Here is a 23,460-nt window from a genome sequence, read left to right on the forward strand (position 1 = left end):
TGCGGTTTTTCGAAGCAAATGACAGCACAGGACTGAAATGAACCACGGCCCACGAAAGCAAATGTCGACAGAGCATCCTTCGCGGTTTGCGCGTTCGCACAGCAGCGGTTGTCGGTACCCGGAAGAAACGCGAAGCGTGAATTTTGCAGAAGGGCGTTAGATGAAACAATCCTCACAAACGGGATGAGCGCGAAGTCCAACGATGTGCTCATTCGATTTACCTGCACTTCCTGCGCCAGCTGCCTTCGAGTGCATCACATCTCAAAGCATAACCGGAAGTTCATTGCCCTGCACTTTTCCGCACCGCTCTATACTTCTCTGCGCCAGTGCAGGCTAGGGCAAGTAAATCACATAAGCCCAGCGATATTTTTTTTGTTTCAATGTAAATACGAACGAGCCCATATATACAGCATGCGAGAACATCATAAGCAGTAGGTGTCCAATAATTTAACAATTTTTTTTTTTTACATTTTTAGGAGTTTATAATATGTGGTGTTTGAATACTGACACCAACACAGAGCAAACAATGTAATAATTCAAATGGGTAATACAATATGAATCACAAAAGAAAAAGAACAAACAAAGACGGCTAAAATTTGCTGGAAACGTGACCAATAATGTGACACAAATAAAATTTCGCTACATTTCCCTTACAAACGTAACGGTTTACGATGTTACGTCATACATGGGACATGATGCGGGTTAGACATTGCTCGCTTCGAACGCAAGGTCTCTTTGTCTCCCTGAAAGTAACGGCTGGCGTGTGCGTATCACGTAACACGAGCAGACGCGACGCGTTGCCTGCGGGGCCCTAGGCAACCAACTGTCTGCCCTTTCACTCAGTGACGGGGCTTGACTATAAGCCTTCCCCTCTCCCTCCTCCCTTCCCCGTTTTGCTTCTGCAAAAAGCAGCTGTGGTGGTATGCGCAGCTGGCCAGTCTGAGGTGCCTCTAGCGATCGTTCGGTCCTCGCCACGACGACTTGTGTTGTAGCCCGCTTTGGAACGAACAAGCTGCGCTAGCACTTCCGATTCAGTCTTACTCACAGCGCAAACCTTCTGCGGATGTCGTGATTTTTGTTTTCCTTTGTCTCCACTCGCTGCTCTCGCGAGACGCTGGCTGCTGCCACTGGCGGATGTACCGCTCTCGGTGTCGTGTACAGTCTGCTCGGCGGCCCCAGTTTGCAGAACGATGGCTTATTACCCGGGTGAGTTGCTTGCCGTTTTCTTGGGATTTCGTGCGCTTTTCGTTTGGATCCTCTAGCGACCGTCTAGGCAATCAGCTCTTAAGGCACTGGACCCCATTCATCACCAGGGACTTCGTTTAGCAATTGGAGCTTACAGAACGTCGCCTGTGCTCAATCTGTATGCTGAGGGAAATGAGATGTCCTTTGACAGACGGCGTTTCTCCCTAGGGTTTATGTATTGATTAAGGATACGTTCAGTCGCTCAGCATCCAGCCCGGGAGGCTGTGGAGAGCACTAAATGCCAGAAGACATTCAAAAACAAGCCTAGCATTATCCCTCCATTCGCGATGAGAAACCGGAACTTGGCAGAGTCAGTTGAGATAGACAGTAAGCTCCCAGTTGCTACAGTTGCAAGGTCGGTAGCACCATGGGATTTTAACTGCATACGTTGTGATTTTTTATTAACAAAGTTCAATAGGAAGGATACCCCAACTGAGGTCATGCGACAAGAATTTTTCGAACTCCAAAAGGAACACGATTCTCATTCCCACTACTACACAGACGGCACAAAAACTGAATCATTTGTTGGCTGTGCCATGATTGGCCCTTCAGTAAGAAGTGTTCGTAGGCTTAATTCGTCCGCTACTGTTTTCACTGCTGAACTGCATGGACTTCTGCTTGCAGTAGATCATATCATCCAAACAAGTAACTCTCGGTCAGTTATATATACAGATTCACTGAGTGCTTTACGGGCTCTGACATCGCTTGAAGCCCCAAAGAATGCCCCTCGTTGTTTTATTACAAAACAAAATAGTAGCAGCAACCAGGAAAGGATCTAATGTTCTATTCTGCTGGGCACCGAGCCATGTCGGAATCCCAGGGAACGAAGAGGTAGATCGTGCTGCGGGCACTTCTGGCTCCCGTGCTGTAGACATTAGTAGCATCCCATACAGAGATTACTGTGCCCTAATCAAATACCATGTGAAAGCCCAGTGGCATGCAGAATGGAGCCTACAGGTGTCAAACAAACTGCACATGATTAAGCCTTTTCTTGGTGAGTGGCAGAGTGCTAGGCACAGAGACAGGTTTTATGAGGTAGTTCTCTGGTCGACTACGCATAGGACACACGCGGCTCACGCACGGACACCTCTTACGTGGGAAGGACCCTCCTGAATGTGAACATCGCCAGGAACCGCTGAGTGTCTCACATATCCTTCTAGAATGTCCTGCGTATGAAGAAAAACGCCTCCACTACTTTTGCCAACTGTACAAAGACCATGTTCCTTTACACCTATGTGTGTTACTCGGAAATGAGCCACTACTCCCACCCACCCAGGTTTTTAAGTTTTTAAAATGCGTTGATCTTTTACACATATTGTAGCATTATTTATAATGTAAGGTGCTACTCTTATTTTATACATTTTGCGAACTACCAGCTACTAAAGCTCTTTCTTCTTTTAAATCCTCGTCTGCAATAGTATCATTTCTTGGCGCATCATAGCCTTAGTTGCTTTTGCGCACAAAACCCCAATCTACTACTACTACTCTAGTGACCATGCCTTTTTGTGGTCGTAGATAGCGTGTATCTAGATTTTTACATCGGGCTAAAAATACATGCAGATTCAGACTTTGTTTCTCCGTCACGCCAGAAATTAAAGACTCAAGTTGATGACACGTTAAGATTTCGGTCAATGAGCTGTGCCTCTATGACAGGTCGTCACACAAGAGCCAGCCCTGCGGAAGGCAAAGTGTGCGTGCTGAAGGCAGAGCACCTACCGCATTCTTAACCTCTCACTTACTATAAAGAGCACAGGTCGCATGAGCCCTCGTAGTGGAGGTACCTCTTTCCAAGCTACGCTCGCGGAAGTACCTCTGCGTATTCTTCACCGAGAAGCGCTCGGAAAGCCAACCACTTGTCTCCTTTCCATTAGATCAGCCGATGAAAAGGGCGATGACCATAGCACACTAATTAAAAGGAAATCTTTATAAAAAAAAAAGGCGCCCCCTTACATTTTTTTTTTAAACCACGGAAATGACATGACTGTACTCGGCTTCAACCATTCTATGCAACGTTGTCAAAGGCTAGAGTAGTTTCAACAGAGCTCCAACGCTTTTAGTGATATAAGAAATAACGATTCTGAGGAGATCTGTTTTAGTTTTTTTCTTTTCCATTTGTTTCTATATATTTGTATTTTGTGTGGCTTCTCCTTCTATCTTTCTTTATTTGTGTTTTACCTTTTCCTATCTAATCATGATCTTCCCTCCCGTTCATTACACAGCGTACCAAACCAACAAGAGGGGCTGGTTGTTCTTATTGGTTCATAAACGTCAGTTTAACTCGTTGTTCAATAACCGCCGATTTCTATCTCTCCCTGTATCTTTCTTTTTCTCGCCAACGCTTTAAAAGCTACTTGGGTGACCGTAAGAGCTTGGCTTTCTTCGGCGTCTCTTTTTTTTTTTTTGTCTTTTTGTCTTTGGCGTGTTTTTAAACCGCGTGTTTCTGTTAAGTCGTCTGCTTTCGCAGGCGGTCGCGGTGACGTCAGAATGACCCTGAGCTCTGATTGGCTTTAATTGAAAAGACTTTGGGTAAAGCTCAATGCTAGATGACTTGAGGCCTATCCACTATTTTTTTTTTTCAATAAGCCAATAAGAGTTCGGCGTCTCAGCATCATCGCAAAACCTATACAAAAAGCAGGTGAACTAAAGTTCCGCATGGTCTGAGGTCTAGCAATGCGCATGGCGGTAATTATGAAAATCAACCTATAAGCACCGTATCCACGGATACTATTGTGTTTTGCACTTAACTTTAGGTCGTGATCGCCGAAGATGATCAAGCTGTTACACTTGGCGGGCACGATTTTGGAATGTGCTCGTTATATTTCACTTTTTGTCATCAGCTCAACTTTTCTAAAAGGCGTTTTCCTTAATTCGGAAGTATACTTGTATTGAGCGCGTTGATAATAAATTCAAAAAGATATGAAAGAGTCAGACGAAGAGGACGGACAGGACAAACATCTTTCGACTTTCAACACATGTACCACCTTCTTATCACATTGGTCCATGCGAAGGATGTTCAGGGTAGGGGGAGTAAAGTTAAAACGAAATAGAGAAATACACAGAGAGGGAGAGAGGTAAAAAGAGAGAAAGAAAACATATTCAAAGCGAGACCAGATGTAGGGGAAGTGTGGACTGTAAGCTTAAAATCATGCGGTCATTGAACAGCGGAAATATAATTGAAAGGTCACTGACACCAAAAAAAAAAAAAAAGAAAGGCTAAGCTGTTGAGTGTTTTAGTCACTCGAATGAGTACGATGAAACACGATTGAGATACTGCACAAATATATTTCTCAATAAAACGTGAGGGCGCAAGTGAGTAGAATTATCCGAGAGTGCGGTGACGACCGGAAAACAACAGGAAGAAGGAAATAAGTCTCAAGAGAAGCATCGAATCCTCAGTAATCCTCACCAAAGAGAAAAGCAAAAACGAAGACACATACCAAAAAGCTGGGGGGATAAGCAGGTCAGAGAAGTCCTATTGCGGCACAAGCGGCATCTAGGGATCATAGGTGGGCAAAGAAAAGGGGAGCCTTGCCGGCTGAAGTAGCATCAATATGGGAGAACTTCCAAGAGCGGAAATGGGAGGCATCAGCTTTAATACAGACCAAAATTGGGAGCGCAAGAGTGCAGTGGATGATGTGAATAAATAAAAAAAAAAAGATAGGAATGCGGCGAAAAAGTTTTGGGAACGCATTCAAGAGCAGGGGAGAAAGACAGTGAGTTTCCAACGCATACTGACCGCACAGGAGGGGAGAAGAATAAAGGGGGGGGGGGGCACGGGAATATTTTAGGCGGGCAACTCAAGAGACTTTCTCCCAGCTTCAGCAGAGGGGGACAGTGGATAGCACTGACAGCTGCAGTGAGCAAAATTCTGTAAAAATGGAGACGACCACAAGAGAATGGGGTAAGTCAGAAAGTAAAGTTCCATCAGGTACAGTGATAAGCCCAGACGACATACCCATGGAACTCATTAAGCAAATTGAAGTTAGCGCATGCGATTAATTAGATATATAGGGAAGGAGAGGCACCCAATGATTGGAAACTAAGCTAAATGAATCTAATATTTAAAAGGCAAAGAAAATAAAGGCAATATTAAGGCATATCGCCCAATAACAGTAACTTTAGAAATATTGCCCCGCGCGCAACTGACCAAGAAGGCAGCGCGCTCGTGGCCTAACGGTTATCGCGCTTGCCTACCACGCAAACAGCCAAGGATCGACTCCTGGCCGCGAGTGCAGATTTTTGTTGACTCTGTAATGTGATGTTCAGGTAAATTCGAGAACAGTGTGCTGCTGATTCGAAGTTAGAAAATTCTACGAGCCGAACCTTCTACGCCGATTGTTCCAGAAGCAAAAACGCGTGTACACAAGGGGCTCCGCTTGGCGAGCAGCTGCAGTCTTGCCCCAACGCTCGATTCTGCTCTTACGCCGACTTCGACGCCCGCGACGCTCTGTTGTTATCTTCTGTTTCTTTTTTTGTTTGGGCTCAAGTTCGCCCCAGTAAACATTTATTTCCTCCTGTTTATTTATTGTTCTTTTGATCACCACCCGCGACCATATTCAAATTAGCTACGCAGATAGCAAAGTGAAGAATGGAGGAATGGGCAGAAGATATGCAAGTACTGGGTGAGGTTCAAAATGGATTCCGAAGCGATAGAAAGCTGGAAGATAACTTATTCGTCGCCACACAATGTATAGAAATAGCAGTGAGGAACCAAACTCGTTTATGGTTAGCTTTTTTATACGTCAAAGGAGCGTAGGATTATGCGAGCCAGGAAAAACTCTGGGGTCAACTGAAGGAGTATAACTCAGATGCAAATTTGGTTAAGTTTATTCAGTACGTGTAAACAGACAATAAGGTAGTTATAACATGGGAAGGGGAAACTACACAACCCGCAAAAATAGAAAGAGGGCTCACTGTTTACTGTCACCTCTGCTCTTCACAATATATATCAGTGAAATGGAAAAGAAATTAGAGCAGAGCGACTTAGGTTTTGATGTGGGTTATATGCAAGGTTTGACCAGAGGAAAATTGCAGAGTCGCTCGCGTGGGGAAAAAGGTGGAGGTAATGTTTGTTTGTTTTTTTTTGTATTTTTTTGTATTTTTTTGCCCGATTTTTAAAGGTCATCCTTATGATATCCCACACTGCCTGGTTATAGTTAAGGGAAGAAAATTGGCTTAGAAGGGCAAGAGGAATCGTACGTTTCTCTTTTTAGACTTGGGCTAGGTGGCGCAAGCTATCGTCCGTTACAAAGGGCAGAGCCATTGACATCCATCCAACATCCATTCACCTATCCAGCGAAAAGGCAAAACCCGGAAATGACACTAACAAGGACAAAATACAAGGTACGAACACCAACTGTATCTGTCAATTTAAGGTAAAAAAGACGGTGAAGCTGGTTTATTTAACCGACAGTTCACAGTCCGAACAAACACATACAAAAGAAGTGACCTCAAAGCCGAGCATTGTAAAGGACATACATGTACATAAAAACGTAATCGTCACAAAAGAAAGAAAATAAAGCGACACAATTATCGTTCCATATATCTCCCCCACACAAAAGTTGGAGGTAAAGAAACTTTTTCCACTCGGCTTCCAAACAGAGGGACGGCAGATTTACAGCGTTTCCATGGTTTCCTATCAAAGTGGACTCTTTTAACTGACGTTTGTGGCCATCTTTTCTTTCTGATGAAATTGCAGACGTCAAATTTCACAAAGAGACACAATTGTTTCCTTTTTTGACGTGCTTTGAAACCTCCGAATAGAGATCGTTATTTTGGACACGCCGTCAATGTTCGCTCAAAGGGTAATTGATACAGCGCTTGGTCTGACCAATATAGCACAAACCAAGCCAAAGAGGATTTTGTAGACAAGCCCTGAAACACATGCGACACTTTTTTTTTTTTAAGGCAACCATTTTGAGCGGAAGTGAAGGGAGTCAATCTTTTCAAGCTGTACTCTGTGATAAATGCCGTACGGAGCCCAAAGTTGCTAGCGATATATTTGAGGTTATGGGATAATATGTGAAAGAACGGGAAGACAGAGCACTTTTTCTGCCTGGAACTTTTTTGAGCCTTCTTTTCGAAGGAAACTATGTAGAAAAGATGCTTGCACAGAAACTCCTGAGGGTATTTTGCTTTGTTGAGACGTCTGCACAAACCTTGAATAGAGATTTCTCTATAAAGTGAGCGCACGACGTTTGGACTGCGTTACTTATCCGACTGCGAACCAGACCCGGCTTGACAGTTTTCGAATGTCAGCTGTTGAACGAAAGGGTTGGTTTTGCCGTCACCTTCCCATACGACAAACACAAATCCGGCTGTAGTCTTAACTAAATGTCTAAATACTGGAGAGAGTCTCTCTATCGAAAACTGCGACTCTGCGGACCTATACACAGAGTTTTCAATTGAGCTTTCTAGAGTTTAGTTCAGGGTACATACTAAAATTTCGTACATGTATCTTCTAATGAAAGCAGAACCAGCTTTAGAATCCTTGATTATATCATGCTTCTTTAAATCTGAAATCCTGAGATATACTTCTGACAGAGCAATGCACATTCCCTGTCGTCAGACAGACTTGTGACCACCATGAGCCACAAACCTCGACCGAAGAACGTACAACTCAAGAACCTAAACATAATCAGACACTAGCATTCGCGACTGAAATTGTCTTCCAAAAACTGGCTGACCCTCGAAAGCAAAATGTCTGGTGCAAGAGAGTGATACAAGTCATTGACGTCTAAAGAAAACATCGTGCATGGCTTTCATGAAATGGCTTTATCTCAAAAAACAAGAAAGAGAGGGAGAGAGAGAAGCTATGTTTATTTACAGGAAAGCAACGAGGTCAACCTGTTTGTGAGGGCTGGTTCTACTTTGCGTGAAAAGGAAGAGAGTAGAAAGACAGCCGACAGAATAGAGAAGTGGTTAAGCCAACACTTCCTAGATAACAAAGCCGTAGGGAAGATAGAAGTGTCGTCATCAGCGAAGGCCAACGCTAGGCGCTGATTGGACAAGACGGTTGTGTCAACGTTCGGCTCTAACTTGACTCGAAGCCGAGCATCGACGCTGCCCGCGTTTCCGATCTGTACCCTGCGTTGGCCTTCGCTTGTGACGCGATATATGTCAGCACCACGGCCTTGTCTACTATTAAGTGCTCGTTAAACTAGAGTGTTTAACAAACACTTAAAAGTAGACATTTTTGACGTTTTTTTACGTTTTTTACTCATTTTTACGTTTCTTTTTTTTTTTTTTTTTTGCTTTTTATTTTGAGTGTTGTCGATCAGGCGCTCGCTCTCGAATTTCGCTCTGCGCTGACAATGCGTGTGTAAGCAAATGACGCGTCAATTGTTGGGAGTGTTTTGCAACGCGGGAGCGTTGCAAAACACCTTCAAAAACGGTGCAGTTGAAGATGAAATGTAGCCGACTTTCATGAGCGGCGTGAGCGATGTCGCGTAGGTGCTGTGTCAAGGACTGTCTCAGCACTGGCACATTCGAAAGCTCTACACAAGCTTCCAAAGAATGGGCAGGAATGGAAGAGAAGGCGTGGTTTTGGGTGCGATTCCTGCTGGTCCTGCTATACTTCGTCTCACCCTAGGGTGGACTAAAGGTAAAAGCTACGGGCCACCAAATCCAATCACAAGCCACTTAAAAATTGCGTGGTATTTTGCTTCGATGCACGTGTCGGTGCCGGCGTCTAAAATCACTAATGGGTATGGGCGGACAGTAGTTCAAATTGAATAGCACTGAGTGACTTTTCAATTTTTCATCGCAAAAAAAGCCACGACATACAGACTCTTTGCAGTGTCGAAGCTATAGAAATGATGCTGCGTTTTTGGGCTCAGAGCATTATTCGTCCACCCCTAATCAATGCTAGGCATGTCATAGTGTAGCGCGTAACGTGATTGGACCTGGCGGCCCGTGGCTTTGGCCTTTAGTCCATCATAGGATGAGACAAAGTATAGTTTGTGTTACTGAGGCGCCAGAAGTATGAAGCAGGCGAAAGTACTAACGACTCGGCGACGTCCTCATCGGGATCTTCCGAGACTAGATCAGGCATCTCGTGCGGTACCAGTCCCAACCTCTGCGAACGTTCAACCAAATCCTTCTAGAAGTCCGCAAGGTCGCCTGGTACCGGAAAACACACCTGATCTTCCGAGCCGTCGCAAATATCGCACTCGCTTGCGCCACCACCATCGGGCGTCGCCATTTGGGAGATCAAACAAAGATGGCAAAGGAACAAAAAAAGCAAACAAATTTTACGGGGCCCTGTAGTGAACAATTACAAATGGATAATGTTTTGAGTCTTGACACACAGTGAATCACTTCACACACAAAAAGAATGTTTTTGGCGTGTCAGTACTTTTTTAAGGAAGTACTGACAGACCTCTCTCTGCCGCGTTATAAAACAACAAGTAAAGAGAGTAAAAAAAAGAACGCCAAGTTAGCCGGACCTGGGATACATTCATGTGCATATAGCAGGTACCCGAGCTTGGCCAACGTAATCCACTTTTTGTGCACGCGCACACATCTGAAGAGCCCCAATAACAAGCACCACAACAACAAAAACACAGTTGGCTGCTCAGTAATCGAGTAGGAGAGCAGGTAACCGAAAAAAATACAAATAGAAACACAGTTTTTTTTTTTTTCATATGAAATTTCTTGTCTTGTGATCTTTTCAATGTTCCATGGGGATGCCTCGCATCCAGAAGTTCGATTTTCCCTTTGAGCGTGATCCCATCGAGTACGTGCTTATCGTTCCTAACACCTTCATACAGGTAGGAATGACAAACTCTTTTTTTTCTAATATAATCTTATTTATCAGTTTCATCTGCTATTTTATCATCTGAGTACATGGGCAGTCGTTTGGTCAACGATACGCCACGATGTCAAACAGTCGAAAGATTAAACAATTAACGGTTGTAACATTTATAATATTATTTTTATGACTGTGCATATCACAAGAAAACAGCTTTACAAAACAATATTTTAATTGTTAAATGCTGCCTCCATCGAAAATCGACACTAAAATGAATCTTCGTGTAATTTGAACATTTTTGCACAATTCCAAATACTCCAATGGTTGGAAGTCAGCAGCTAGCAAATTGTTTTTAATGGAGTTGGTGTGTTCAACATTACGTCGATGGCGGTCGGAAAGCGTCTAGCTTGTGTGTCCATGTTGTTGTTTTCTTAGTGGACTCTGTCACAAACAATGTCCGTTATGTAAAATTTGCGCTGAGTTCTGTATACCGAGAAATAGCGCGGAAGCACCCACATCAAACAAGCGCCCAACTGTTAGCATTTCTCAAACTTGGGAATTTCACAAATTGTACGTCAAGCGCCAACCCCCTTCAAAGTGTCGGCATTAGCGGCGATGACGGGGCTATCACGTGAGAATAAATGTGCTTTATCTGATTGCGCTCACCCTGCCTTCAATCCTCTTTATTGGCCGCCATGTTGGATTTTACGGATTTCATCGGACAAGCGCCCATGTCTAGATTAACCCAGTGCTCAGTGAGTGGTCTGGCCGTGCTTCTCCAGTATCTGAAAGTACATATTGCCACGTCTATGAGCGAGAAGGAACGCTTCTTCGTACATCTAGAACAGACTCTATCAAACGTTTCGGCTAAGGGGCTGGGTCAGGGATCTGTAGCTGTCTCGCGGGTCAGAAAATAAACAAGTACATATAGATCAGGAAAAGAACTTAAGAAATATTCTCTCAGATAAGCATTTAAATATAAAACTGAAAGTGAAAGTAAATATTAAAAAAGAAGAATCTACTTTGTGTATAAATCAAATTTCAGCTAATTATGACATTGCACAAATTCACGAGGCATACATAACAGTGCATAGAACATTTGGCATGTTCCAACAGAGCAGCAGCCTAATAACGATGGTAGAACTGATGCTGACAATATGCAATAGATACAGCACAGTACACCAAGCAGAATACAGATGGGAGGGCAAAGGAATTCTAACATACGTAGTTACACACATACAAAACACGGGACTATACTTCGTTTCAGCTTCGGTCCAGACGCAGCCAAAGCTACAAGCGGGAGCTCCGGGCATTCTGCATCCCTGCCAAGCACGCGCGCTCGTGCAGTGCAAGCACTGTTCTGGGCCACATGCTCGCGCTTGTAGCATCGGCTGCGTCTGGACCGAAGCTGAAACGAAGTATAAGAATGGTGATGCTGGTGACGACAATGTCCAATGAATAATTTGACGAGAGAACATCCCTTGCGATAGGAAGAGGAGAAAAAAAAGCTTGATCACGTTTCTCTTTTTTGCTGGTATGTTCATTGGTTGATGCGGTTAGTCTGTGTTGCGGCGCCGTTTCAGGCGCCCGCTTATTTTTTTGCGCCAGTAGCAGCGGGTGTGCTGGAGGCGGTCCGCGCGCCAGGCTTCAATGGAAGGACCGGACATTTACAAAATTCGTGGTTAAATTCTTTCGAACTCCTCTTAAAACTTTTCTGGAATCGTATTGAAACTATTAGGGGCGAAGCTCCTTAGGGGCTAGCCATGTCCGTATGTCCGTCCGCCGTCCGGCGTGCCCCTGCTCGTGAGCTCACAAGCGGGAGCTCACGAGCTCCTGCTCGTAAGTTCAGCAGCGAGAGCAAAAAAAAAAAAAGAAAAAAAAAATGAAAAAAAAGATGAAAAAAAAAGAAAAAAGAAAAAGAAGAAAAAATATAGGGGGTTCTAAGTGGCCATCCCATCTGTCTTCTTAAAAAAAGGAAAAAGAAGAAAACCACACATTTTCCTACTGACATGATTGAAAACGGCACCATCAGCACTACCTATGACGAAAATCAGTATCATCAGCACCACCCGAGCTTCGCTCCAATCAACATCATTCACCACGAAAAGATGCGGTATGTTTTTTTTTTTTTTTTTTTTTAAACTTTTTTGAGGTTTTTCAGAGTTTATTTTTACAACTTAACGCCTGGTTAAAATTGGCCACTTACATTTTTAGAATTCCTTAAAATAAATATAAAAAGATCAAATTTATATATATATATATATAAATTGTGGCTTTTGTTGGGAAATAGTGTGTATCATACACATACACATCCCACAAAGCGGTGGGAGACAACACGAAGTGATTTGTGTTGCCTCCCTTACCGCTCATTCACACTGAAAGCGGATCCGCATTCGCAAAGCGGTTTCGAACGCGGTTGTATAAAAATCCAGTACAATTGCACGTGCACTTGATGTCATCGAGTGCGCGTGCAATTGCAATAGATCTTTATTCAACCGCGTTCGCAACCGTGTTGCGAACGCGGATCCGCTTCCAGTGTGAATGAGGGGTTATTCTGTCCTTGTCTTGCGGCACATTTTGTCAAATGACATCATGTACCAACTGGCCCATCTGTCACCATTGTTTCATTCGCTGTGTGCTACACAATCGCGTGCGCGTTGAAACCGAAACTAACCAACTTGAAGCAAACCTCATGGCGGCAAGTTCGTCAGCGCCCTCTACCCGACGGTCAGGCAAATACTGAAATGAAGAAGTCTATAAAGAAGATGTTTTCAATATTTTTATAAAATAATTAAAATAAATATTTTTCTCTTGTTATAAAAGAATATAAAAGGAATGTCAATAATTTTTCTTATTTTTTTATAAAATTCTTTAAACAAAAAACATAATTACTTGTTTTTTTATATTTTTTTATAAAATATCCTACAAATAAAAACACGTCATTACTACTACTTTGTATTTTTTAATAAAACAGTCTACAAAAATTTCAATATTTTTTCTTTTGAATATTTTTGACAATTATCAAAACAAAGTGCACGTTTATAAAGAAATTCAGTCGGATCCCGGAGAGTCAGTAAGAAGCCTAACAAAAAATAAAAAGAATGTTGAGACCAGTTTTTGTTAGAGTAGCCAGCCGCGGGCCGGTCGGAAGGCCTCCGCGGGCCGGATTTGGCCCGCGAGCCGGCGTTTCGAGACCCTGATCTAGAAGATTCGTGTTTGCTCTTACCCCGAGTGAAAAAGATATGGGGTCCAGAATGACTTTGTCTAGTCAGTCTCGTCTTACCTCTCCTCCCGAACGATCTAGGTCGAACATGCGAGATACCCAGTGTAGTAGATAGTAAGATGCTGACCGTGACCGTGCGGACTCAACCTCCCGACTATGACGTCCTTTTTCTCCGGAGCTCGACTTTGCGTTTCCGCCGACTCTGATGCCCGCGACGCTCTGTATTTATCTTCATGTAACCCTTTTGGCTGTTCCTTCATTTTGGGCACAAATTCGCACCGTTAAACGTTCAGTTCATTATTCATCGTCTCTCCGCCTTAATCTATGACAATATGTCTAAAGGTAACAGAGACATTCTTCGAGATTCATCTGAGATTGTATTTAGACTATAGAAAGTTTCGCGTGAAGGTAACAAATTTACTTCTAATTGCTAGGTTTTTTCGCAATAAAAACTACCCTAAAACCTTTGAGCCTTTCTACTCTGGTGAAGAAGGAAGAGCAGCGGAGATGCCGCTTCTGTTCTCGGCGGTGGCTTTCCAAGCGAGCGATCTGCTCTTCTTTCGCAAAGGAATCTGAAGCGCTCGGCGCAGTGGAACTTTAGGCGATAGCGGCTTCGCGGTGGGTGCGGAATCATTCGCGCTGCTGCTCACATCACCGCTCGTTCCGCTCCCGATCTTCTTCCTCCGAAGAAAGGTTGCCGCCATCTATGAGCGACGGTTGCAACCAGTTGTCTGGTTGCCGCCGTACCTCTTAGCTTGCAGTAGCTGTCCAGAGTTCGGTGTCATCATCTCTAATCCGGCGGACATGGTCCTAGGGAACCTAGCGCTTAACAGATCCGCTGTAAAAAGAACAGGTGTATATAAGAAGGTATATTTTCCGCGAGACGATGATCCGACAGTATGCAATCTTTGATATGATTTCCTCCGATGATTCCACTGTTTCAGTTAAATATCAATCGGGGGTCTCCTTTTTCTTCGCAGCTCCCACCCCGACCGTCATCGTCGTTCGCCAGCAACCGGCTCTTGGTGCAGGGCCGATGCGCATGCGCTGTCCACACTGCGGTGCCCTCGTGATGACGGAAACCAAAAAAGAGTGCGGAGTCTGCACCTACGTCATGGTCGGAGTCTGCTGCCTTCTCTGGTGCTGTCTTCCGTTTCCTCACTACGGCGAGCAAGTGTTCCACAATGCGTCAGTGCTGCATAAAAGAGCCACCTCAACAACGAGGTAGAGGGCCTTAGAGCGATAAACTGGCAGCTAAAAGTAACCGCCAATTGGCTGCCGCCATGTTGCACATTTTTGACCCCTAGGCACGTTACCTTATGGATTTACGCCTAGATTTTAACGAAGTACCACGCACAAATAATTGATTATTTACTTTTATTACAATATACCGACGATATAAGTTACGTTTCGTTTGTTTCAAGTACAAAATGTACTTTTACGATAAAAACTCGGCCAGCTTCGCAATGCCTCCGCTAGATGGCGTCAGCCACGGTGCTGTATTTTGAGTTTTTATCGGAGCTAGCCACTGATATCTGGGGCTAACAGTGTTGACAAAATAGTTCTTTTGTGTGTGTGTGTGTGTGTGTTTTTTTTTTTTTTTTTTGTGGCGATCGTAATACATATCTCGGCTAAGTTTTACGTAAAAGCCGCAGGATTTGGTACGGTCACGTGTCTAAGGGTCAAAATTATGATAGCGGCTGCCAACCGGGGAGGGGGGGGTGGGGGGTGAGTCACTTTTGCCCGGTGAACGGGATACCAGTTTATCGCCCTAAACTCTCCACCTCGTTAACAAAAAAAAGAAAAGAAAAAAAAAAGAACGATTTGGGAACGCACGATGAAGAAGCAGCCAAGCGGACACCGTCACTGTCTGGGGTCGAGGGAAAACAAAATCACATCCGCACTGTGTTGGCGGTAACGCGATACAAGAACAGCGTTCCCGGTAACGCGTCATTCTTTTCGGAAGCATAGTAACGTAGTCGTTACGTCTTCATAAGAGCAACGGATTATGTACTTACGATGCCCATTTCATGTAACGAAAAACGTAGTTACCTTAGTCGTTACAACTTCTTCCCAAGGCTTTAAAAAAAATTACACTTCCCCCCAACGATCAGCGCCTGAAGCTTCATTTATTAAAAGTTTATTCCTCCTCCTTTTTTTATGCACCGAGCCAGATGACTTCTTGCGATTTCACGTTTTTAGCGCGTGTTTTTTTTTTTTTTCTAAGTATTCAGGCTACACCGTAAAAATAGAAGGCAATTGTGTTAAGTTCCTGCATGGGCGTAATGTTTCTTTAAATATGGCGGTTATGCATACCTGTAACGTAAACAAAAACAGTCAAACGTTTTAATTCGTAAATAAAAAGTGACTCAAAGGTAAGTTACTTTTTATCAGTAACGGCAACGTGTTCCTTTTATTCTGAGGCTAAGGAAGTTCGGTAACGCTTTCCTTTTATTTCAAGTGACAAATACCGAGGTTACTTTTTTTTTTTGTAATACATACGGCATTGCGTGCTAACATCGAGCCTGGAGGTAGGAATAAGAGTAGGCAATAAAAAGCCAGCCAAACGGTAAAATCCACCATGAAGCCGGAAGTAGAGATCGGAGTTGGGGGCATGCACCGCCAAACCAAGCTTCCACCTCCATGCGTGCTCGCATTTGGAGGGTAAAAACATAAAAAAAAAGTAATACACGATGTCTGTTAGGAGCTACAGACGAGCTTGCACACCGTGTGCAGCTTTCCAGCGCATATCAATACGAACTCAGCTGCGTTACGTCACGGCGCGGTAGTTGCGCATCGGGCGCACTTCCGGTCTGGGCCTGTGGGCGGAAGTCGCCATGCAGGACGAGCATTCCCGTGTTGTTTTGGAAGAAATCAGACAAAAACCTACCTTTTCGTCTGAACGCCGCGACTGGGGCTTTACCAGAAAAGTCGGGAAAGGTTTGAAGGTCAGTTTTCATGCGTTTTTTGCCTGCTCAGTTTGTCCGAGAACGTGGATAGGGGCCGTTAAAAGGGAAAACTAGACACCGTCGAAGCAGGATCGCTAGTGCGGGAAGCATTTTAAGCTGAATCTACGAACACTTCTGGTCGTCAGATTTATTTTTTTTGTTCCATCATGAACGCGGGTTGACCTGAAAACTGTACGGACCACCTAAGGATTACGTACAGTGCGTCTTCAAGTTCAAATGAACTATTTATCGTTCGAGCTGTCGTTTGCGCTCTCAAACGGTTCTGCTTGTTGTCGTCCGCTCGTTCAAACGACAGCGGCCCGTAAATTAAACGTTGACCCGGTAATTGCGATAAGAAGTAAGTGCAGGCCTCCAAAACTTCTAAGTTTGAAGGTTGAAGAAGGAAATATTGACAAATGTTAAAAGCGGCCATCAGCGACTCGTTATGCCCGATTCAATCGGTCCGATTCTGCTTGCTATTTTCTGCATCGACGTCGACCCTCTCAGCTACGGTTCACGCTTTTGCAGCCCGAGAGATGCCTAGATTAAAAATAGCGAGCAGAATCTCATCACGCAGTTCAGGCTTTAGCGTCCGTTCTGCTGCATCCACGCGGAATGAATTGTCGCATGCTACATTATTCTCGCCAAGTGTTGTGGTGTAACAAACCTCGTTAATTTTGCTGAGGCCGCTAGAGTAGTCAGACGTTGCCAGAAAGACGTAGAATCAACAGTTCCAAAAGGGAAAAGGGTGCGGGGACTCACACTGACGCCGACGACATCGCATTCCAATGGTTTGTTTATGGACGAGGGCGAGCTTGTTGCCCACACTCTATCGCACATGCGCGGCGCCGGTGGCGTCCGCTAAAAACGCTCCGTCTTTTTTTTTTTTTTTGTTTTTGTAAACATGAGTTTGTGAAAATTGGCAAGTGACCGGGCTGCGGATTCAGCGTCTGTTATTCCGCGGAAGAGAGCTACTCTACTGCGGAATAACGTTAATAACCGTTAATTAGTCTCACTATTCGCAACTTTCAGCGATGGTGATACCGTGTTGTGAGAATCGCGCTCCCTAGGTCCTGCATGATCGGCTTCACAATAAAGGTGCTTGCCTACACTTTCCCGGCGTGAAAAAAGAAATTGCAGGAGGACACTTAATACTCATTTCACACGGCAGCGTAAAGGTACCTTTAGCTTAGGTCTCTTAGCTGAAGGTACCTGTAACAAACGGCGTTCTGAATCACACGATAAACAAGCGGAGCACTTTGAGTCGATGTCGATTGCATTCCTGCTAAACCGCGAGAGGGGCACGTGATAAACAATTATTTATCGAAATCGGTATCCCGCGCAGTTTTTGTTTATAGTGTGTTTGAGATATCACATTTAGAACCTAAATATTATTCTTGTTTTCTTTTGTGGCACTTTATTTATTTTTTCTCCGAGTCTAAGGGCGCACCTAGAGCGCACCTAAATCAGCCTTGCTCTGAAACGTCTGATCCGTCTGCCAACACTGGCCCTAAATCACCTGCGTTCACGCGTTTTTATTGCGAAATGGGCGACCTTTTTCTGTTTAGCAGCTCTATTTCTCCGCAAAGTTCTCACTGAGGTAGCTAAATAGTGCCTGCAGAAACGAACCACGTCGGAGTCTCACGGTTACACCAGTCACGCCATCGAAAGGGTTGGACGAACGACGACAAGATCCTGGGTAAGGTTTGGTGGCTTCAACAGCAGCGGATTCATTTTAACTAGATGGAAGAGAGGTTCCAAGCAATGGAAGCAGAAGCGGACACACTTGCAAAACGAGCTCGCTGTGGTCCATCACGTTCGGGTTCGTAGCAGACATTGTTTTCCACGTGCCGCCGCTGCCACCTGCTTGCTGGAGTATGCGTTCCTTGTTAATGTATTATTCTATCACAGTCATGTTCAGAACAATTTCATAATTTACTACTTTTATATATTTAATTTGTTATAAAGAATTAACCAAGATATATTTATATATCTAGGATATTTATTTTGACTTCGTGGGTCCGAAGATACAACTAGAGCCACTAAATAAGCTGCGCTTAGAGTATCGGCACTCCGCTCCCCGACATTGTTGTGGGCGCCGCCATTTTGGCTCGTATGCAGAACAGACGCAACGGCCGATCGTCATGGTTCAAATGTGCGACTTCCTCAGCATTAGATTCGGTGTTAGGAAGGTCATGTAATGTTGCTTTGCTCTGTCGCGAACGGTTTAAACATTTGTGGAGGGCGGAAAAGCATTTCCTGTGATTTCAGATAAAGCTTCAGATAACTGGCAACCATGATTTTAAGCCACATAATGGCCAAGTGTCGTTACTCTGAAGCGTAGCTTATTTAGTGGCACTAGATACAACCAATTGAATATATATAAGTAGAAAATTATGAAATGGTTGCGAACACCCATGTGATGGAATAATACATTAACGAGGTACGCATACTGAAGCATACTGAAGCTAGTAGCTAGCAGCGGCGCCACGTGGAAAACAATGTGTGCTACGAACCCGAACGCGCTCGATCAATGCGAGTTCTTTTCCGAGGTTGTAGACGAGTCGTCTGAATCTCCCTCCCAGGGCTTTTTATCCTCGTCGTCGTCCATCCATTTTGATGGCGTGACTGCCGTGACTGGCGTAACCGTGAGACTCCGACGAAGTTCGTTCCTGCCTAGCTCTATTTAGCTACTTTAGTGGGAACTTCGAGGGAAAATGGAGCTGCTAAACAGTAAAGGCCGCCCACCACGCGGTGGAAACTCGTAAACTCAGATGATTTATGGCCAGTGTTGCCAGACGGGTCGGGCGTTTTAAATTCAGACTCATTTAGGTGCGCCCCTAGACTTGAAGAAATAAAAATAAAGTGCCGCAAAGCAAACACAAATAATCTTTAGGTTTTAAATGTGATATCTCACACTCACTATAATCAAAAACTGCGCGTAATACCGATTTCGAGGAATACTTGTTTATCACGTGCTCCTCTCGCGGTTTGGCAGGAATGCAACAACAATAAACTCAAAGTGCACCGTTTATTTATCATGTGATTCAGAACGCCCATTTACTACAATTAGATTAAAGAGCTAAGCATACCTTTGCGCTGCCATATGTATCGGGTTTAAGTGTAGGAAGGCGAAAGCCTTCCTACACTTAAACACCCGCAGTCCCTCCAGTGGAATATTTTGGGTTAATGTTCCTACACGTACTAAGGGCTTCACGGCTTCCGTGACTGAGCATCTGCGTCGCCGTGCGCATATCGATGGCAACGTCAAGGACGGTGTCTAGGAGGACGTCAAAAACGATGTCTAGGACGACTCCCTAGGACGACCTTTAGGACGACGTCCTAGAGATCGACGCCAAGTGCGGCGTCTAGGGCGACCTCGAGAACCTAATAAAGGACGGCGTCTATCGACCTCTCGGACGACGTCCAGGGCGACGTCAAGAACGGCGTCGAAGATGATGTCCTAGAGGACGTTATTTATGGCCACGTTTGCCTGCGGAAGCCGTCGTAGATGTAGACGCTGCTGGTGATGTCGAGGTCTTAGATGTAGATGTAGACGCGGTCGGCTCACAGTACATCGCACGAAGCACACAACGAGCGCAGATGAAGTCCGAAGCGCACATTTTGCACACGGCGCTCTGGCGATGACATCACGGTCCCGCTCTTGAGCGTGAGCGGCACGTGCGTGTTGACGTATTTTTATGGCCATCTTTCGGACACAACGAAGTCGCTTTTTCGCAAAATGAGAAAAGTAAGGCTTACACTTTAAACGTAAGGGTTCTAATACTGCTCGTATACAGCAAAACTACTATTACGTACGCGTAGCAGGCCCAGCCTCTACTGTTGTTCTACTACAGTGTACTAGAATTGGGGCCGGAGCGGCTCGCGTCAGGCGTGTGTTGTAGATCGCGATAGGTTTCGACACCGAACCACAGGCACCAGGGTCAGCATAAAACAAAGATGAAAGAGCGTGTTGGTGAAAATACGGGAGTCAAAGAAAGAATAAAAACACTTAAGGACAAGGACAGACAGCACAGTTCTTTCATGAAAGAACTGTGCTGTCTGTCCTTGTCCTTAAGTGTTTTTATTCTTTCTTTGACTCCCGTAGGGTCAGCATGTTGGTGGCCCTGACTGTTCCGATCTGGATGACCATCGTACCGGCGTGCGGTCGTGTATCACTACTGCGTGACGCACGTTAAAGACCCCAGGCTAGCGGTTGTACTGCACTGGCTAAATTGCTCATCTACAGTTGGGAGACTCGTCACTCGTTGAGGCAGACCAAGTTCTAGGCTGTATAAACATACACACAACCATATTTGTTTTTATGGCTGTGCGCGTGCACCGCGTGCATGCGCACGTGCGATGGCACGTGCGAATGCACGCGGTGCACGCGCAGCGGCACGTGCGGACTGCAGCGACTTTCTGCTGCCCTGTCGACTGCAGCGCCGCGATCGTTTTCTACACGCGCAGCCTCGCAAGCTCCCTTCGCCGAGCCGCGCCGGTCCGAATACTACCACGTATTCACTGCAGTTCTACGGTAATCATACAGATGACAGCCATTTTGATGAGTGCCAGGGCGCCTCCTATGGGTCGTGAAAGTGGCGAATACTCCGTTTCACTTAAGTTCCACCGCATGCGACGATCCTATGGAAGAAATCAAGTCGCCCAAAAACGGCATCGTCAAGGTGCCCATTGTCTTTTCTCGTTTGCTATCAGTGACACTCGCAAAAGTGCTCCGCGCTCAGCGCATTTATTTATTTTTTTTTTTTTTTTGGTGGGGAACGGGTGGGGGGATTATTGATTTCGTCTGCGATATAATACCCACAGAGACAACGGGCGCCGTGACGATGCGCCTTTTTGGCGCTGTTTAATTAGCTTCGCTGGATTGTAACGTCGGCTGCGGATAGGACTTAAATTGGAACAGTACAGTACGACTTGTTAGCTGTTTTTGTTTAATTACTCCGTGTCTAGATGTTCGTAGATTTTTTAGATGGGTGGTGAGCAGTGTCAGAGAAGCATGGAAGACATGTCCGGCTCATGACGTCACCGTGGGAGTTTTTGCGACGTGTACCGAGTAGCAAATACGCTGAAGCTCGTTACGCGACGTGAAATGGTGAGACGCTCAAAAGCCGTCTGCAGCACTACAACGCTACGCGGATTGACTAAATCTGCCGCTAAAAATCAAAGCCGCATAGCCTTTTTGTTCTGTTTTTGTTTTCTTCTCTGCAGTTCTGGCGGTACGATGTCTCAGGAGGAGCGAACCAAAAAAATACAATTTTAACTGTTTTGCAGAATTAGTTAAGAACGTGGTGTCTTGTACTGATTCTACACACAAAAAAAAAAATTTGTTTGTAGAACGAGAAAAAGTAATTACAGCTGGTTGTGCGCGTTTAAAGCCTGCATCACACGATACCTTTTTGCTCGCGATTTGGCAGTTAGGACGTGACGCACTGACGCTTCCTTAACTCAAGTGAGACATCGCGATTGCAAACTCCCGAGTAAGTTCGCGCACGGTGAATAATTCATAAAGTCCGTTTCACACGAACAGAGTACATATCTAAGGAGACGTCGTGTGCGTCTTATAAACTCGTTGAATACGTGCTCATAATAGTTTGTTTTCTGTCTTTGCTTTCAGCTTTCCTTGCTTCTGGGTTCCCCTGGTGGTGGATACCGGCAAGGACACAAGCCACACATGTCCCAACTGCCGCGTGCATCTAGGAGAGAGGCGAGCACTCTGAAGAGTACCAAGGATGTGGGCGGTGGAAGCACCCAGAGACTGCGAATATGTACTACATCTAGAACGCACGGGTGTGATAGCACGCCTGGCGCTTTTCTTGGTTTTCTCTCATCCTGCCTACGGTGTCCCCGCTGGCATACCAAGGTTGAGAAGTGATAGGGTGCACGGTGTTATCGGAGTGATCTCAACATTGCGTTTCATAAAGTGAGCCTGCTTTTAACACGGAATGTGTTTTACGGGTCGTAATTCTCTCTAAGAAAATCTATAAGAAATGAACGAGCGTCGTGAACGAGCGTCGTCAACGAACGACACGCTGGGAGCTCGACGCGATCCAGTCAAGTGATCCGCGCAGGCTCGGGCAAGCCCGAAAACCCGATCCCGACGCGTCCGATGGGCCGGGCTCGGGTCAATTAGTGAGCTCCCCGTCCGGGCTCGAGTCGGGCCGGGATGAAAGTGTCGGGTCCCTTTAACCCAAAACCTTAGTAAATATAGAAATTTAATTTCAAGAACTGTAGTGTACTCATGTCTCTCACCACATATTCATGGTAATGAGAGACTGCTATAACACGGTTCATCCTCCGCGGTCAATTCCGCGTAGTATGTGATTGCCTGTCGTGGAGCTGGTTTTTGTTTCATATTCACGATAATTTGTATTCTAGATTTTATTCCTGGAATTAAAAAAATCATGCCAATTAAACTCTTCTACATTTTCAAAATGTGCCTTTTGGTAAGGATCGAGGCTACAACAATCATGTTGCCAACATGCTAGACCTTGTGGACGAAGGAAACCGGTCAAATCTAACCGACACATCTTAGTCGTGCTGTAAGTTGTGGCATGAAAGTGAAATGATAGTGTCCGTAAGGAAGGAGTCGGCTGTATGGATGTAGCGCTGCACTGACAGCATTCTGGTTGAACAAGCGTCTCATTGACCCAAATGTGAAGCCTGAAATTTGTGAATATCTACAGTCCGCTGTGCTTGAAAACTTCGTACCGGTTGTCTTTTGACGTTCGCATTGACTGACTGGACAACATTAGCTACGCCGGCACTTCGCCTCCTTAGCCTAACTATTTCAAGCGTAAGGGCATTCCTTAAGCTGAGGGTGATAAACAGAAAAGAACAGGCTCGTATTAACAAGGAAAACATAGGTCGGTACATGTGTATCTAGTATAAATTAAATATTGTGTCATTCACCAGCTCACCTGAGTGTTTACCTTTCTTCGCGACTGAATTATTTGAATATATATTTTTAATCAAATAATTCATAAACAACACAGGCGAGCTGGTGAATGACATCCATAGTATACCTGAGATGTAGGAATAATAAAAAAAACGAAGCAAACAACAAAGTCTCTATTCAATCGTGACTTGACTGGAAGTTAAATTCACAGTCAGTTGGTGTGTAGAGACTCTCAACCGTTTCTGTTCGTGGGTGTGTTTCTCTTCACTTTCCTGTACACGTTCGATGTACAAAAATGCCATATTTTTTTTTATTTCTGTCATTTTATGTTGCTCATTCTAAACTAATAATAGTCGAGTGCTACCAAAACAGCAAG

General features: G+C 44.7%; 1 protein-coding gene across 1 annotated transcript; it reads left to right on the plus strand.

Moving 5' to 3' along the window:
• Positions 1 to 897: 897 nt before the first annotated feature.
• LOC8042002 (lipopolysaccharide-induced tumor necrosis factor-alpha factor homolog) lies at positions 898 to 22,602 on the plus strand. The gene is made up of 3 exons (XM_029991899.3): positions 898 to 1,206; positions 14,201 to 14,360; positions 21,804 to 22,602. Exons 1-3 carry the CDS (start codon positions 1,191 to 1,193, stop codon positions 21,904 to 21,906), a joined length of 279 nt encoding a protein of 92 aa, XP_029847759.2. The 5' UTR covers positions 898 to 1,190; the 3' UTR covers positions 21,907 to 22,602.
• The last annotated feature ends 858 nt before the right edge of the window (positions 22,603 to 23,460 follow it).

Source organism: Ixodes scapularis, unplaced genomic scaffold, assembly GCF_016920785.2.
Source record: "Ixodes scapularis isolate PalLabHiFi unplaced genomic scaffold, ASM1692078v2 PGA_scaffold2__306_contigs__length_199485367, whole genome shotgun sequence".
Lineage (NCBI taxonomy): Eukaryota > Metazoa > Arthropoda > Arachnida > Ixodida > Ixodidae > Ixodes > Ixodes scapularis.